The following is an 18,284-nucleotide window of genomic DNA, read 5'->3' as shown; positions in this document are numbered from 1 at the left end:
ACTAGTGAGGATGAACTGAAGAGTAAACTGGAACCAGATGGATCAGTTAGGAAATGTTCTAACAATCTTGGCAAGAAATGATGCTTGAACTAAGGTAGCAGCCATGAAAATGAAAGAGTGAATGGAAATGAAACATTACTATTTAACAACAGATTTGACAATGAGGATGAATGAATAATCAAAGATGTCATCAAGGTTTTAAGTATAGGTCTCTGAAAGAATGATGATACACTATATCAACAGAAGTACACAAGGGAGAGAGAACAGATTTAACAGTAGGGGGACTTGTGATTTTACTTTAAGATGACACACTGAGTTTGACATCTGCAAGACATTAAGGTGGAAGCTGTTCAGTGGACAGATGGAAACAGACGCTTGGAACTGAGGGATGGTTCAGAATACACAGTTTGGAAGTTATTTGTTAAGAGCAAATACAGAAGTCTATTTTTTAGCCTTCTATTTTATAAGCTGATCACATCTACCAAAATATTTCTGCACAGTAATAAATATTTAAAACTCCTTAGGGGCAGGAATTGTTATATTTTTCTCTTTTTATCCCTAGCACCTAGAACAACGTGCTATATATACTGTATGCTTTTAAGTATTGTTGTATTGAATTGAACTGGTACTTTCCCTCCCTCCCCCCAGGCATTTGGGGTTAAATGACTTGGCCAGGGTCACACATTAGAAAAGTGTTAGATGTCTGAAGCCAGATTTGAACTCAGATTCTCCTGACTTCAGGGCAAGTGCTTTATCCACTGTACTATCTAGCTACCCTTGAAGTGGTACTTTTAAATAGTTATTATAAATTTAATAATGATAACAAATATGTATCAAGCACCTAGCCAGGCACTGTGCTAAACACTTTACAAAGACTATCTCATTTGATTTTAATAATCATCAACAAATAATAATCAAATATTCATAGATGATAAAGAATAAAATCTTATACAAAACTCATATTCTTTTCTCTCAACCTCAGCCTTACTCCTTTTTACCCAAGATTCAGTCAGATATAGAGTAATCAGAAAGAAAAAAACCCACTTTTAAAAGCAGGAATTGTTTATCTTTTTTTGTCAGTCCCCTTTACCAGGGAGTCTGGTGAAAACATGTGCACCCGACCTCAGAAAAATAATTTAAAATACATAAAATACATGGGAATACAAAGGAAAACTATCATATTGATATATATCAAAATTTAAAAAAAACAAGTCCACAGATTTCAAGTTAAGATCCTCTATTATAGAGGATCTTAAAAATCACAAAAATTTCCTGGGGATAATACAGATTAAAATTGGAGTAGACATTTCCCAACCCTCAAATCTATTCAAAAACTTTGTGTAGAAAGGGCTTTAATAAAGTACCTAGTCACACTCCTTCACTGAGGCCCACAGAAATCAAGTGCGAGTCCATGGTTAGTGGAGAAAGAAGAACTAGAACTTTGGCCATTTGACCCTTACTTTATTGCCTTTCCTACTACTACCATTACAATCCTAAGTTTGACATGGCAAGCTTTTAAAATGACAATAATGGAGCAAATTTACAAAAAGGGGGCTGGGGGGAAGAAAGGGAGAATTATATAAATAACTAAAAAATTTCAAGTCACAATGAAAAAAGTGAGTGGTAGTAAAGTGTCACTACTAGCCATCAGGAAACCAGTGTTAAACTAAAGGATCTCTAAGGTAATTTCCAGCTCTAATTTTTTTTAATGAGAAATTTGCTCTAGCTTCAGAGAAAATCTGACATGAACAACCTCTTTTCAACAAAAGATAACTTTCACAAAAATCCCCAAGATGCCAAGCCAGTGACATTCCCTTCTTCTACAAACATACATGTACTTTGCTCCAGAAGTCAGCAAACATATAACAAATTTCTATCTGGAGTATCCAACATTAATCACACTAAAAAGCTCTTGTCCAAAGTATATACAAGGAGGAAAACCCTCTGAAAAACTAGAAAATAAAAGGACATGGAATCTAGAGCTAAGATAGAAATCGCTGGGCCTAACACTTTCATTTTTCATGAGGAAATTGATGTGAATCATACATGTTCATAAGATTAGGAGTGGTTGAGGATTTTAATGGAGCTTAATCCCAACACAAAGACCATGGAGCATCCTAGTGCCCAAATGTATGATTCTATCCAGAAATGCTCAATTCTCACACCCATAACAAAGTGCATCCTGTCCTTACTCATCTGAGACGTGCTACTTCCAGTTTCCTGGAGGGACACACAAATACATAGTCACAATCAACAGAGCATATACCTTAAAAGTGGTCTTATTCCTGAAGAGAAGGCTCCATGGAGTCACCCTTAAACACAAAGAGACTTCTCCAAAATGTCAGTTACAATAAAACAAGGTCAGAAGGTGTGAGAACCCAAGTTTTGGTATTGTGTATATGTGGAAGGATTTAATAGATGACCGAGATATGACATATTAAGAAACTGAACTAGGAAAGCCAATGGAATCTAAAGGATATTTATGAGATACAGGCACATATATAGGAACTGTATTCCTTACAAGTATTACAAATAAGCCCTGAAGTCAAGAGACATGAGATATCTTTTTAGTATTAAATTAGCAGTGACCATACACCCAAAAAAACCCCAAAAGAGGAACAGACCTGGGCTCCTGGGAGGGCAGATGCAATCTGGGAGATATTGTGAAAAGCCTCCTCATCACTGAAGAAGCGCTCAGCAGCTGCTCCTCTGCCCATGAAATGAATGAAGGCTTCTTCCAGATCTTCCCTTGAATGTAAGACACTATGATCTTCCCCATTACCAGGACTGAGGCCAAGTGCTTTTAAGAGTTTCACTCCTGAGAGGACTACATCCACACAGGCATTGACCCTGAGGAAAAGAAGAAAAAAATTGCAAAAAGAACTGTAATACTTTATCATTGAAAGTATGGTAAAAGAAAAGCAATTTAAAGTCTCTTATATTTAAAAGATTGAAAAGTGTTAGAAACAATATTCCGAACCCCAAAAAGGGCACAGTGAATGAATACTCAGAATAAGTGAGGCAACTTAAATTTTTAATATGTTCCTGCAGGAAACAAGTGTGGAAACTCCTTTTGAGTTCACACACAATTCACATGTACCAGAGCCAAGAGTTATACTTTAAAATCCCACCCTAATTCCTCCTCCTCCAAGTTTCCATTGGAAGAGACCCTTCAGAATCATACTACATGTACATATTACATACATACATACTACATTAAGAATCCTTAATATGTCCCACTCCCCTGATCATATGTTAATGAAGCCTAAGCTCCTCCTGGGGAGAAGTTAACATGAAGCTAATTAAGCACACGAAGTAGCAAGAACACTGTGATCACAGTTTGAACCCAGGGGGGTTGAATCTCTGTCATGTCTTGTGGTCTTTGAATTACTAATGGGTCACAACCCAGGGTCCATTCCAAACTGCATGTCCAGTCAAGGAATGTGGAGTAATTAAAACCTCTTATGTGTTACTCTTTATTTGCCCCGACAGAACCCTATCCAAATTTTTTGTCTTTTTATAAAAGCTCACTTTAGTCACCTTCTCTAAATCACAGATCTTTCTTATCTCTCTTCTTTTCAATTTACAATTAATAGGCTATCAGTTTGTTAGTTAAGCCCCCAAACTTTGAGTACATATAGCCCTCTTAAATTTTCTCTAATTGCTAAACTGTTAGAGATTAATCTGTCATTTTTGGTACAATAAAGTTTATTCGTGACTATAAGCATTACTGCTGGCCAAAGTAGTATTGACCAATGGTTTGATTCCCCTCTCGTGACTCATCTTTGTAGCCAAGTTACAGCATCTATGAGAACCCTGTCCTCCCACACTCTTCACAAATAGTATCTGACTTGAAGAATTCATTCCATATTGACTGAGGGTCTAACAATGTGCTAGCCCACGATGGGCAACATAAAGACAACAAGGTCAGAGATCTAAAGATGGGACAGATCACAGAAGAAATCCTTTAGAACAATCCCTTCATTCTCCAGGTATGGAAGATGAAGCCTCAAAGAGAGTAATAAATAACTTGTCCTGGTAATACAAACAGCTAACCCACAATTAAGACCCACGCACTCTGACTTCAGATTCTGTTTTTTTCTCCACTATGAGCTGAACCAGAGCAACTGAATTTTTCTGAACACTAAAAGCAAACATTCAAAATCCTTAAACTTACTATGGTGAGAAACTAATAAAGTTGCACAAAGTTTGTCCACTTTCAGTTTTTACAGACCTTCTGCTCCCTTTTCCAAGAAGAAAGATTTAATTATAACATCTGTCAAACCACCCCCTCAGAGCTCACCTCCTTCTGCCTCAGGGGCTGGTACTGGATCATCTTTAATGGAATTATGGTGAGACTCCCCCATAGGAATCTGAAAATGGCTCAGATGTACTAAAGAGGCTAAATCCTCTCATCTTAGTAATAAGCAAAACCACAGTTCACAGGCTTTAATTAAATTTTATCGCTTAAGACAACTAAGAAAATATAAACTCACTAATAAAAGGGAGCTGAAGGATTTGTTTAAAAGATATTGTAGCTATTTTGGTAAATATGCCCCTCCCCACTTTATAAAAAGTTGCTTTTTTGGAAACTAAATGGATTAGTTCTTCCTTACCCTATGAATTAACACATTTAAAAAAAGTTTTGTTTTTTAAGTTTACTATCCAATCTTATTTATGACTTTCTCCATTACACACTCTCTCATTCCATTTCACTGGTCTCCTTTCTGTTCTACAGACATGTCACAAAAATTCTAGTACCCATTTAATGTAAAATTAATTAAGGGGCTGTGTACAGAACACAATTCTAGGCAACAGGCAAGACAAAATTTATATAGGGCAGTATTTTTGTGCAGACAAAGCTTACAGTTTAGTACAGGGATATATAAATAATCAGAATACATAACACCATATTCAATTCAGAAAATTACAACAAACAGGGATAAGATATTGTAATCCTTGTCACCAGGGAGACAATGAAGAGACAAATACAACTGTAATCAAGAAAGCTAGTACAAGATAATTTTAGGTGCAAAGGACTCATATCATGGGGACCATGAACTTGTTTCTTAAAAAACATTTTATAACAATATTTAATCTTAGATTATTTTCTTTTACCTATTTAAAAATAGAATCTCAACAGTCCACAGGCTTCTCCAGAATGCCAAACAGGGCCATGATACAAAAAAGGCTAAGATTTCTTCTAAAAGGTACTGCCAGCACCACCAGCTAGCGCTGTCCTTTCTACTTTCCCAAATTGTCTTTTTTTTTTTTTTTCCCCTTCCCTCCCTTTCTTTCTTCCCATGAAGAGTTCCCAATGTTAGAACTTAAAGGTTCTCAAGTTGCTTCACTTACCCTTAACCTAATCTGACCAAATCTGAAAGCAAAGATCAAGACTTCTATTAATACTCAATTCTCTTGAACAGAGCATTAAAGGAAGGTTTCAAAACAAAAAACACTTGAGAACAAGGTGTTTGTTGACCAATTAAAATTTTGAAAGGACTCATGCTTTGGCTCTATCACAGAGTACAGAAATGATAAAGATTTGTCTACATTTCTTATGAACTTCCATTCATCATTTAATTCTTTGCAATCAACCTGCCAAACACAACTCTCTCCTGATGGAACAGCCTTTTCTCAGTTTTCATTCCACTTTGTTTCTGAAGTTTTTGATATTTGATTACTTCTCTCACAAACACAAGCTCTGGTGGATAGAAATCACTCTCCCAAAAATTACCAATAATCTCTTAATTACTAAATCAAACTTCTCAATCCTGGTTTCTCCTTAAAAACTTTGCAGCCTTTGAAACAACTGTTCAGCTCCTGGATGCTCTCTCCTCTCCAGATTTTTCTGACGTGATTCTCTCCTGGTTCCCCCCTCTTTATTCCCTCCCATGCATGCCCATTAATTGTGAGGGTTCTCCAAGACTTGTCTCTGGTCTTTTTTTCCTTTCTCTCTACATAATCCCATTTAATCTCATCATCTCCTATGGATCTAATCATCACTTCTATGCTGATGTTCTAGATTTGTCAAGCACCACAACCCTTCCAATCACCCAGGTTTACAACTTGAGTGTCATCCTTGATTCATCTATCAAATATACAATGTTAAATTCTGTAATCTGTAGCTTTACAATATCTGTCACAGCGATCCCCTTTTTTCCACTCATTTTAAATCAATTAGTATTAATGTTCCAACTATGTGCCAGGTACTGTGCTAAGCACTGAGAATACAGAATGCATAAGATAGTTCTTGCCCTCAAGGAGTTTACTATCTGAAAGGTATAGTTATACCACTCCAGTTCAGATCCTCATGGTCACTTACCTGGACTCCTGAAATAACATTCTGATTGGTCTCCCGGGTTCAAGTCTTTTCTTGAACCAACCCATCTTCCACTTAGATGGAAAAGTGGTTTCCTACAGTCTAAGCCAAACCCTGCCACTCTTCTGCTCAGTCTGCTCCAGGATTTAATAGACTGTTTAGCACTGAAAACTCTCCACTCCCTTCCTACCTTTTCAATCTTATACCTAATTTCCTTCCTAGTCTACATGATCCAGCTATCCTTGCTTATTGGATCTGCATGGGCTGCCCTTCTCACCCCAAATTCATAAGATTCCCTGGCTTCCTTCAAAGCTCAATTCATGTCCTACCCTGTAAGTTATTCTGTGTCCCTTCAGTGTTTGGTGCCTTCCCCTTTCTGATTACTTTTATCTGCTTTGTATATATACTACATACACCTAGTCATTTACATGCTTTTACCCAATAGGAATGTAAGCCCTCTGAAGGCAGAGATTTCTGCTCTCCTCCTCACCTTCCACCTTTCTGTGTATCATATATTGTAAAAACTTTTAAAATAGCAGTTTATTGACTGGCTTCATTAACACATTATTCTCTTGTTTCTCCTAGTCCCTGATTCCCTTCTCAGTTTCCCTCACTAGATCATCACACTTTTACCTAGCTACTAAGAAGCTTCCCAAAGACAGTACCATAAACTATTCTCTCACTATTCCCCTTGGTTAAATTATCATCTCTATGCAAAAGATTATCACATCTCTTTATCTAGATCTCACTAAACTCTGGTACCACCATATCACTAACTGCCAGCAAATCATTTCTATGTGAAATGTCTGGTAGATAGTCCAAACTCAACATGACTTCTTATAGATGAAAAACCCAAGTTAAGCAACTTATTTAAGTGAGAAAGTTGCAATTAAAACTCAAATCTTCTAACTTAAATCCAGAACTTTTCCCAATATATTATGATGCCCCTCCCCAAATTCTCCATTTTGATTAATTAGCTTCTGTATTCTTAGCTTATCTGAAAGCAAGACTTATGGTATATATGGAATATAAAATGGTATGACTTTCTTCCCAGAAATCTTTTGTACTACTCTCATATTAGGGAACTTCAATATCTATACTGACTCTCTTGAATACCCTAAGTTCCCAATTTCTCAATCTACTAAGTAACTAGTTTCATAAGGACTTGAACCCGGGATTTCTGTCTCCAAAGTCGGCTGTCTCCACTTTGGCTTCTTCAAAGAAAGAAAGGCCCATCCCAATCCTCAAAATAAAAAAAAGTTCTTCTGAAACATTTTACAATATTTCTGCAATACGTGACAAAATCTAACAGATTAATTCCATAATGTGGGTCCACCACAGGATGTGGTGTTCTCCTGTATATACACAATTCAATAATTGAGACAGACACTAGGGGATGAAAAACTGGAAAAAAAATTGGACTCCCTGCTGCTCCCAAGAAGCTTGCAATTTAACAGGGGAGAGAGAGTTGGATGTGACATTCACATAGGGTGGGACCAAATTAGAGAAACTGCTCTAGAAAAAGTTAAGTAGAAAAGCTCCCTTTCACCAGATCATAAAGTTATAAGAGACCGCAAAGGTCACCTGATTTCACTTCCTCATTTTACAGATGAGAAAATAAATCGAGGGGGCAAGTAACTTGCCAAGGTCACAAAAAGCGTTAGTTTGAACATGTATTTCCCTGACTCCAAATCCAGAGCTCTTTGTACTGCACAGACCTGCCTCTTTTTTTTTCCTTTAATGCTTTCTCTAATTTACCTTTACATAATAACAATTTCCATGATAACCCAGGAATCAAACAAGATCATGCTAATGAGGGCCCACACAAATAACTTGACAAACAACCAGGATGGTGCAGAGAAGGGTTATTTTAAAGTATACAAAGGCGTGGAGTAGATTTTGCCTGGCAGCCTAGCTGTGTGTTGAGTGAAAGTTACTTAATCTCTCCGTACTCCCAGACAATTCTGAGATTAAATTACAGGTAACTACAGATCATACAGGAAAGCATAGCAGGTATCACAGATTCAGAACTCCCCACCCTACCTCTCAAAAAAAAAAAAAATACAAAGCACTTTTCTTACAACTATATGAATAAAGTAGTAGAATATTATCTACATTTTACAAAGCTGAAGTACAGAAAGCTCAAGTCTCAGTTATAATTTAAAGCTGAATCTCCAGACTCAAAAGGAAGGATAGGTTAAAACAAAGCAAATCAGAAATGATGGAAAGGGTCCTAATAGCTAAGATTTTTGTCAGAAAAACAAGACCTGAAAGACCTGACCAATAAATATTTTTAATCACACATCTGAATGATAAATGACATGGAATCGATAATTTATAATACCTGAGTCCTAGGTAGCATTTTACTTAAGATGTCTAGAAGGAGAATTAAAATAAATATCAAAGCTAAGAACCTAACCCACTTCAAACATGACAGTTTAACTTTCACAAGTATATCTCTCTCTATAAAAAATTTCTGAATGTTAATGTACTGCACAACACAGACAGTGGTAAAACTGAAGGATGGGAAATTGTGTCTACAAGTGAAATGCAAATTACAAAAGGCTTTCCTTGTCACAGTAGTGTGGGAGGCAAGTAGTAACATTTTAACAGGATTTTGTAGAATCAGAATCACAGAATTTTCAAGTTGGAAGGAACTTCAATGCCTCACTACTCTAACTTGCACCCCAAAAAACCCCTATTACTTACTTACTACAAAATTGGTTCTCTTTGAAAACAAAGGACAAGCAACAAAGATAACACAGGGTGATTTCTTTACTTTCGAGTGAATTGGATTTAAGTGAGGGAAGAGTTGCATCAAGTTGTCAACCTCTCTCTTCCAGTCACAGGTCAGAAGCAAGGCAAAAATCAGGACAACTGGTACTGGAAAGCAGTGGATGATCTTGGCAGCTTCAACAAGAGACCAAGCTCTAATTGCTCCACAACGCACTTGCTTAAGATCCCTTTATGGCCTTGGACAAATTGTTCTTATCTGCCCATTCCACACAGGGAAAGTTTTCACATGGAGAGGACAATCTCCTAATCTACAGGGGAATTTGTGATCCACCAATTACCCTCAAGCTCTGCCCATCTGTTCCTGAGATACAGGTCTTGCCACAGCTTCTTGGAACCAGTAAGTTCTGGTAAGAGCTGGATGAAGGTGCCATAAAGGTGGATGAGAATCTCTGAAAAGGGCTCAGCAAACTCACACCAGAGGTGGTAGTCCTCCCTGAACACCCCATACACACATGTAAACAACTCATTTCATTTTCTTGAAAGCTTCTAATCAGGATAAAGCCATTCCATTTTTGGACAGCTCTGATAGCAATTTTTTCCTCCCGTGAACAGTCTCAAGATTAAATTTTGCCTCCTTGAAATTTCCATCCATTGTCAAATTGTTAATTCCTTTTCTACATGGCTCCCCTCCAGATACTTGAAGCTAACTAGTCAGTCTTTATATCTTTGTTTCCCAGTTCTTTCAAGTGATCCTTATAGGACCCAGATTCAAGAGGCTCTCCAGTGGACTCAAGGCAGCTTATCAATGAACTTCCTTTAATTGCAAAGCCCAGAATTGAACAGTTCTCAAGACATACTTTCAGCCGGGCAACTCTAGATCACTTTTCAATTCCTGCAAGTTATGCTTGTTAATGAAACCCAAAGCTCCACGAGCTATTTGGCTTCTACATCAAATTGCTGACTCATTTTGAATGTCTTGCCCCCAGATCTCTTTTCAACTTATCTAATCCTTCCCCCCAAAACCTGTATCTGAGGTTGAATTTTTTTTTTAAACATTTCTAAGCGTTTGCTTTTCTCTTCTTGGGGAAAGGGAGATAAATTTACTTTTATCTTCCTCTAAAATGAAATGTATCCTGCTGGAAAAGGCGAGGATCACAGGTAATCAGTCCTCCAACCAACTGGCAGAGGACTGGTGCTCGTCTGCGGCTAAAACTAGTACTTCCCAGAAGGACAACAAAGGTGCCTGCCAGGAGGAAGGTCTGGCCTCCCATGCTTCCCACACTTCTGGGGAACCCCCCAGTGCAGTCCCCAAACGGCCAAAGCCCCACACGCTCCCTCCATCACACGTCCACACTCCCAGCACAAACATCCAACCTCCCGTCCCCTTCCCCACTCCCCCTCGCGGGGAACCTGGAGGACAAGGGGCAGAGGAGCTTTCTGCACTTCTCCCTTTCAAGAGTGGGGGCGGGCGGGAGGGGTCGATGACAGCTGGTGGGTGTCTCCAGGACCGGCGCCCCGGCTCCAAGTGAAAAGCAAGGGAGTGGGCTCCGCCCCGCCGCACTCACCCCACGGCCACGCGGCTCCACGGCCGCGCGGGGCGCACGATAAGCGCCTCCCAGGCCGCCGCTAGACGACCCTCGGCGGAAGCCCCCCCGGACGGTGGCGCCCAGAGCACGGGGCCCCAGAGCGCACGCAGCGCCGAGCCGGGCAGCTCGGGCTGCAGCAGCAGCACGCAACCGACGGCCAGCGCCAGAAAGCCCGCGCACGCCGGCCCGCTCCACACAGCCATGACGGCAGCTGCGGAGACCGGCGCTCCTCACTGAAACTGGCAGCCTGGAGCGGGGCTTCCGCATCCTGCCGGCGCGCGCCGCTCGTCACCGCGCGCCCTACGTTAGCACGCACGCCACGTCAGGGATCGGGCCTGAGCCCGCGCGCGCCCCCTTGCGGCCGTCGTCAGCCCGAGGGAGGAAAGTCGGATAGCAAGCCCCTCCTCCCTGGGCCCACCCGGCTGAGTTCCTCGGAACCCGGCTCTCATCAGCCTAGGTCTCTCCCGCAAAGGCGTAGCCTTCCAGCTGGTCGGCGGGCACAGAGCAGAAGAGGCCGAAGGCGCTCAGCAGTGCTGGAAGGGAGGGGCGGGTTGATCGAGCCTTCCTCGACGTTGACCTCTGACCCTGCCGACCCTTCCTCCTGCTGCGGGTCGGACTATCTCTGCAGGCCTCGGGAATTACTGCGGCGCGGACCCCGAGACAAAGAGCCCCGTGACTCCGCCCTCCTCGAGCCTGGGCCCCCACACAGCCTCGAGCTCCGGGGCGGCGGATCCTCGAAGCCCTGCGTGGAGGTCTGGGGAGGAAGGGCACATTCGGAGGTCACGGTGTGCTCCCCAGCGACGTAGCCGCCGTACCGTACTGACCGCAGCCCAGCTCTGAGGCTCTCCTCCGAGCCAGTGGGACCTGCGCTTCCTGCTCCCGTTTACACAAGTTGGGTGACTTACCCAGGGTCCCACAGCTCGTCAGCGTCTAGTCTGGGAAGTGATATGTCCCGGTGGTTTGTACCCACAGCGTAGGGGACCAGTTACCTCCCCAGAACTGTATCCGCTACATAGTACGTTGTCCGTGCGCCCGTTGTGCGCCTGTGCTCCGTGGTCCCTAGGAGTACCTCACCTTTGGTTTTCTGCCCTCTATCTCTGTGCCTTTAGAGCGTTGTGCCGTTGTTTTCAAGCGGACTTGTCCAGGGACGTACATAGTCCACATCTGAAGCTGGGTTTGGTCTCCAGGACTCTTAATTCCAGGAGCGGCCCAATCATATGCTTAGGAACAGAAAATCTAGCTCAATATGTGGTTGGTGACCAGGGCTACGGCGGTTTTAAAAGGCCCATTGAGTAACAGAAAGGGCAAGTAGTAGGGAATGAATTTTTCCCTTAACCAGTAGCTCTGCAGTTCGCGGGCCTGTCCATTATCCCTCCGCATCCAGGTCCCCAGAGAGACAAGCCAGCCCAGGCCAGCCAGGCTCCTCCCCTCTGCAGCCCGCTCACTTTTTGAGAGGAACCCCCCCCCCCCCCATGCTGCCCAAGCTTCCTGGGAGGTGGCAGTTTGGGTCCTGCGCCTTTACCTCCCAGGGCTTTGGCTGCGGACCCGGGCTCCCACCGCTGCTGCTCACGCCGCTTCTCCGGCTCCTGCAGAGCATTCCTGGCCCTTCCAATACGAGGAGTCTATTCGCCCCAGCAGGAACTGGCCCGAGACCTGCCGGCAGATGTTCACAATCTCGGCATCTCCTGCACCCCGCTGCCTTGCCTGCAGAGGAGCTGTCCACTGTTGAGGGCAATGGGGGAAGGGGGAAGGGATGGGGATGTGCGGTACGCCTGGCCAGCCTCACATCCCTTCTGTAGGACCAGGACAACAACCAAGGGCAACGAGTGCCAAGCAAGCATCGAGTGCCGAAGCAATTTTTTTTCTTGTCAAAATGCTTCAGGTTATGAATTCGACTAGTTTTTGAAGCAGATGAGTGCCGAAGTACCACTGTTTTTATTAAATGCCAACTATATGTTAGGCACTAATGTGAAACACTTTGCAAATATTTTATTCTCCTCTCGTTTGTAATTCTAAAAGCACTATCCCAGGAATTGAGTAAAATTACTCTCCCTATACATCATCTTATGTACTACAGAGAATATGGGTACAGCTGCCTCCTGTTGCTGCCCCCTAAGTTTCTCACCACAATGTCTTTCTCCGAAGCACCCATATGGCTAAGATTGAGTAATCTGAGTGGAAATCATCCCAATTGAATTGTACTCAGGATGGAACTTTTCTAGGGCATTCTGACTCCACCACTGACTCCCTCCCCTTCTGCAACTGAAATTTTCTGTAGCTTTTGGCTGGTTATGAATCTGCTGGCTACAGACCTAGTCAGCAACCAATTTCAATTCCTAATAATCCTGCTGGGTATTCGAAGCCAGACACTGTCCTAGAGTTCCAGCAGAGTAGGAATATTGGGCATCCTGTTCTGTCCATCGTGCCTAGGATAATTCCCTCAGTCAGTGCAGACATAACAGATTGGGAGATAACACTGTGCCTCTTGGAATTACCTAGTCATACTTTTTGACCTGGAATTATCTGGCTATTGACAAAGTTGCAGGCGTAAGCAAAAAAAAACTGGCATGTGCTCCTGAGTAATCTCTACTATTCAATTGACATCTGCAGTGGCTCTGACAGCTTGGGTTTGTTACCCAAATCCACAGTGCTATTGGATCAGATGCAGCTGACCACATTAATGTTTTGCCTGCTGGCCCCTTGCCCAGTCATTCTTCCTGATGATGTGATAATGCCCGAGTGCTGCAGCAAATGCTGCTATGTGTGTGGTCTGAGGGTGGGGGTGCAAAGGGGGATTCTGGAACTAATCAAATTCATTATCTCTTTTCTACTTCCTCTTTCCAGGAATCAGAGGATTATAAGATTTAGAACTCAAAGAGATCCTAGTTAGCCATCATCTAGGTCATTCTTCTAACTCTGGACTAACTGTCATGTAATCTAAAGAAGAGGGGAATAAGTCAAATGGGATTCCTTGGGAAGTTGTGGGTCCCCCCTTAGAAGAGATCTTTAAGCAGAGAATGAATGGATAACTTCTTGTCTGACATATTGGGAGGGGAGTCTCATGAACCTTCCAATTCTGAAATTGCTTGACAATACTAGGGCACCAACTATCACATAGTTATTTGATTGAATACACAGCTACATAGGTGTCAGCACAGGAGAATGGCTATTTTTAGTTAAATATATAGAATTCAGAATCGGAATAGATTTAAAAGACTTGGAAGGCTCATTTACCATCATGCAGGAACCAAATTGTTCTCTGTCTCACCACATTCAGTCATCCTCTTTATTCTCTGCACTTAAGGTCTTTTAACTGTGTCTCAGAGTAGTACTTGTCTCCCTTCAGCACTGAACATGCTCAATCTGTGACAGCTAGTTCAGCAATCAATGGACAGGAAATATGCATTAGCACTTTATTAGGCCCATTCTGGGGAGTTAGGGGAGAGAAGTCCCCTCAGAGGGAGCTAAACCTTGCAAACCAAAAATTTAGAATAAAGGATCCAGAGGTATAAGAGACCTTGGAGGAAGGAAGGAAGGAAAGAAGCTCTTATTAAGTGCCATGCACTGTGTGAAGTATTTTACAAATATCTCATTTGATTCTCTTCCTGACATGAGGTCCAGAGTTTAATCCATTGAGCTACCTCCCTGCTGTAATGCCGGAGAAACTGAGGCAGGAGAGAGATTAGAGAGTTTTTAATATTTTATTAATGGGAGAGTAAGATTGACTGGACAGGACTCTTGTCTCAGATTATCCAGTCAGACAGAGATAAGTATACTGGGACCAAGGAATCCATATTGGTCCCAGGGCTGGAGGACCCAAAGAATCCAGCGTGCAGCATACAGCTGCCAGTCGCCATTCTCCAGCAATGAATGGAAGAACAACAACTTCTTAAATACCTTTTTGGAGACAAAGAGGAGAAAGGGAGGGAAAGCCATAAAACTCTAAATTCCAGAGACAAAGAAGTAAAGATATCATGGGTTGGTCTTGGAATATTCTAAAGGAATATTGTAAATCCATAAAAGAGTCAGGAGAGCTACTCTTTTATCTTGCTAATTTATAACCCGAGAGCGAATAATCCTTAAGTTTTACTGGGTCAGAGACAGAACAGTTAAGGTAACTGAGACAGGGAAACTGAGTCAGGACAGTTAAAGAAAACTGTGGCATAACACTGCCTCTGGTCACTGATAATGTCTAGCCTGAAAGGAGCAAAGACTCAAGGGGGAATATATGTCTTCTAATAGTTGAAGGACTGTCAAACGGAAAAGGGATTAGGCTTGTTTGGTTTGCCTCGCCCTGGCAGCAGGGCCAGGAACCCTGCAGAGGAGCAGGGGAGAAGAGGGGAATTGAAAAAAAGCAAATCTAGGCTTGTTATCATGCCAAACTACTAATAATGACAGTTGTTCAAAAATAGCTGCCTTCCTTGAGAGCTTTCAGGAAAGGTGGGATGATCACTTGTTGACTAGTGAGGATTTCTTTGGGCTTTACATTGGAATGGAAGGTCATGGAGAGCCCTTCAATCTATCACATTCTATAATGCTGAGCCTAAAGATATCTGCACCCCAGATGCCTTAAGTGTCCTCCCAAGCACTTCATGGATTTACCAAGACAATTCTGTTCATGCCTTCTTTGTGTCAGGAGGCAGAGATAAGGAGAGAGAGCATCCAGGTGTGGGAGACATCCAGGGAGAAAGCACTGAATCTTATACTAGGAAATGCAGGAAAACCAGTGGCTAGATCATCAAGTATATGGAAGTTAATAAGATGTAAGAAGAATGAAATGGTCTCTGCAGCTTCTAGGTCCATTCTTTCACCCTTCAAAGCTACAAGTCAGACACTTCCTGAGATTTTCCCCAACTATTGTCAGCATCTTAAGACCTCTGACTGCCTGTATCTGCTTCAGAGAATAGGCCAGAGCTACAAAGGTTGTTATTAATAATGCAACCATTGTTGACTTTGTGATAGGGCACTATCAATATTCTCTTTGTCTTAAGGACTCGAGCCACCTTCACAGTATTCTAATCCATAAGATTCTCCCCAGGGTCACAGAAGAAACAGGGGAATATGGCATAGAAGCAGCAAAATCCACTGGTAGCCAAATCCCCTAGAGATGTGCTGCTGCTGGCCCCCAGATGTCTCATCTGACTCGCTTCCTTTTCTTAGCAGTAACAAAAAGCAGTTCGGCAGATTAAGGGTCAGATTTCAGCTCCTTCTGCTTTTATAAGGTGGCTTCACACTGCCTCAGGGAGGGGGAGGTTGGTGCCCTCATCAGGATTGTTAGCATCAGCCTTTGCTTTGCCTCATCAGAGATCATGGCCCTCACTCTTACCTGTGCTAATGCCTATTTCTCCTACTAATGCTATGGCAAACTGCCTGACTAGATTGCATTTGTTTATTTTGTGTCCAGTGCAGACAGAAAACTCTTTAGGAAACATGTATATTTGGATTAAATATTAAAATAAAAAAATGAGGGTGAGAAAGGTACTGAGGCTCTGAAAATCTATATTTGGGGTTGCAGCTTTAGAGAACAGTTTTTCAAATGTAAGATTGTGGGGTCTGTTATGTTTCTAGACACCCCAGTTGCTAATGCATGCCATCTCTCTCTTTCCACAAATGACCTTGCATTTTCTTTGTTTAAAATGTCTATATGCTTATATGAGCACACGTGGTCTCCCTTAGGTAGAATGCAAGCTATTTGATCGTAGTAACCACTTCATTTTTACTGTGGTATTCCCAGGGCTTAGCATAGTAGCCAGTATATACCAGGTGTTTAATCATACTTGTAGATTGGTTCCTTTTTCAGGGACAAGGAACTTCTCAGGCAATTCATCAATCAACAAATAGTAAAAGAGCATCACCCAGATTATAAGATGGAAAGGTTTAGAGTTAGAAGAGGGATGATTTAGTCCAATTCTCTCATTTTAGAAAGGAAACTACTACAGAAAAGATTTGATTGAAGTTTCTTTAAGTTTGACTGACAAAAGTTTCTTTGTCACAAGGAGACATACCAAAAGACTCAGGATGCTTCGTTTGTGCCTAGTTCTCCCAGAAAAGCAATTCTCTGGAGGTAAATCCACGAGGATAGAGACTGATGCTTTTCTTTCATCAGCTGAGGATGGAACTTGTGATCACAAGTTCTTGGGCAAGCAGAAGGTGTTAATGAGTATTTCCAGGAGTGACAGGGAGGTGCTGCATAACAACTCTGCTTTTGCATCTATTAAAAAACATTTTTCTTGAAAGGGGACTCCCTGTTTTCAATTCAGATGAACATATATTGAGTATCTGCTATAGATAAAGCCTTTGTCTCCAGGGAGGGGGCCAGAGAGGGCGGCATGTCTCCCAGTGCTTTGTAGTCCTGAAACTCCAATAAGATCTACTTCAACAGATATTTTCCTCTTCTTGGGTAGGTGGATTATGTATGTGCACTGATGCATAAAGTCCTATTGATGCAACCAGACCTCTGAAGAAAGGTTCAAAGCCCTTGATTTATTGAGCCTGGAGAGAGAGGTCTGTGAGATCATTTCACAACGGTCATCAATCCCAGGCTCCTTTTTTCAAAGGAGAAAAGCTATGTAGGCTGCTTTCCCTTTCAGGATGAGGTGATATTCCTTTAAGCTATAGCAGGGAGGCTTTAAGCTAGGTAAGGGGAAGGCCACCCAGACAACACTTTTGAAAATTGGAATGAATTTTTAAGGATGGGCACCACGTTTCTGTTTTCAGGATATCTTTTTTTTTTTTCATTTCTTTGTTTGCTGTTGTTTTTTAAGCACAAACTACTCTATTAGATTTAAAGCATTCTCTTATATCCTTTAGAAGAAAACAAAAGAGTATAAAGATTATGTTTGAATAAAAACTGACAGCACAAAACAATATTTCTTGACTTAGAGCCAAATTTTATATAGTACATTAAACACACTTCTTATGTGCCTTTTACACATGCTGCCTCATTTGATTCTCACAATGACCCTATGAGGTAGGTGCTATTTTTATCTCTATTTTATAGATAAGGAAACTGAGGCCTCAGAGTGATTGAGTGACCTGTCCAAGATCACAACAGCTAGTACGTGTTGGAGGCAGGATTTGAACTGAGGTGCCCCTGTTTTTAGGTATCACACTTTCTCCACTGCATAGCTCAGCTGCCTCTATCATCTTTAAAGGTAAAACCCCTCCAAATGCAGTGAGCGCCACCCATGCCCGATCCTTGCCCATTCTCCAGAATGATTTAGAAGTGACTTATCCAAATTCAAACGAACTAATTCTCTCAGCAAGATTCTGATTCCATGAATCTCTGATATGAACTTATTCCTGTTCCTTTGTTCTATTTATTTATTTTTGTGAGGCAATTACAGTTAAGCAACATGCTCAGGGTCACACAGCTAGTAAGTATCAAGTGTCTGAGATCATATTTGAACTCAGGTCCGGTGCTCTATCGGCTGAGCCTCCTAGCTGACCCTGTTTCTCTTTGGTTTATAAATATCATGAATGTGGAATAGTAACAGTAATAGCAGGTGCTCTGAAAAGTAATAATCCCATGAAGTGGGTAACAGTAAGTGAGGTTATTCCTATTTTACAGATGAGGAAACTAAGGCTCAGAAAGATTAAGGCTCAGGTTTCAACAGAGACTTCTTGGGATCCCATTACCC

General features: G+C 41.7%; 1 protein-coding gene across 2 annotated transcripts in view; it reads right to left on the bottom strand.

The window, feature by feature from the left end:
- ADPGK (ADP dependent glucokinase) overlaps nucleotides 1–10,882 on the bottom strand; it is a 31,501-nt gene extending 20,619 nt beyond the window's left edge. For both annotated transcript variants that reach the window (XM_051982345.1, XM_051982346.1), the window contains exons 1-2: nucleotides 10,624–10,882; nucleotides 2,625–2,850 (exon numbers count right to left, since the gene is read on the bottom strand). In XM_051982345.1, the coding sequence (XP_051838305.1) occupies nucleotides 2,625–2,850; nucleotides 10,624–10,847 (450 nt within the window). In that variant the 5' untranslated portion in view covers nucleotides 10,848–10,882. The remainder of the gene's footprint in view (nucleotides 1–2,624; nucleotides 2,851–10,623) is intronic.
- Between the last annotated feature and the right edge of the window lie 7,402 nt (nucleotides 10,883–18,284).

Source organism: Antechinus flavipes, chromosome 2, assembly GCF_016432865.1.
Source record: "Antechinus flavipes isolate AdamAnt ecotype Samford, QLD, Australia chromosome 2, AdamAnt_v2, whole genome shotgun sequence".
Classification (NCBI taxonomy): Eukaryota; Metazoa; Chordata; class Mammalia; order Dasyuromorphia; family Dasyuridae; genus Antechinus; species Antechinus flavipes.
This window is presented reverse-complemented; position numbering and strand designations above follow the sequence as displayed.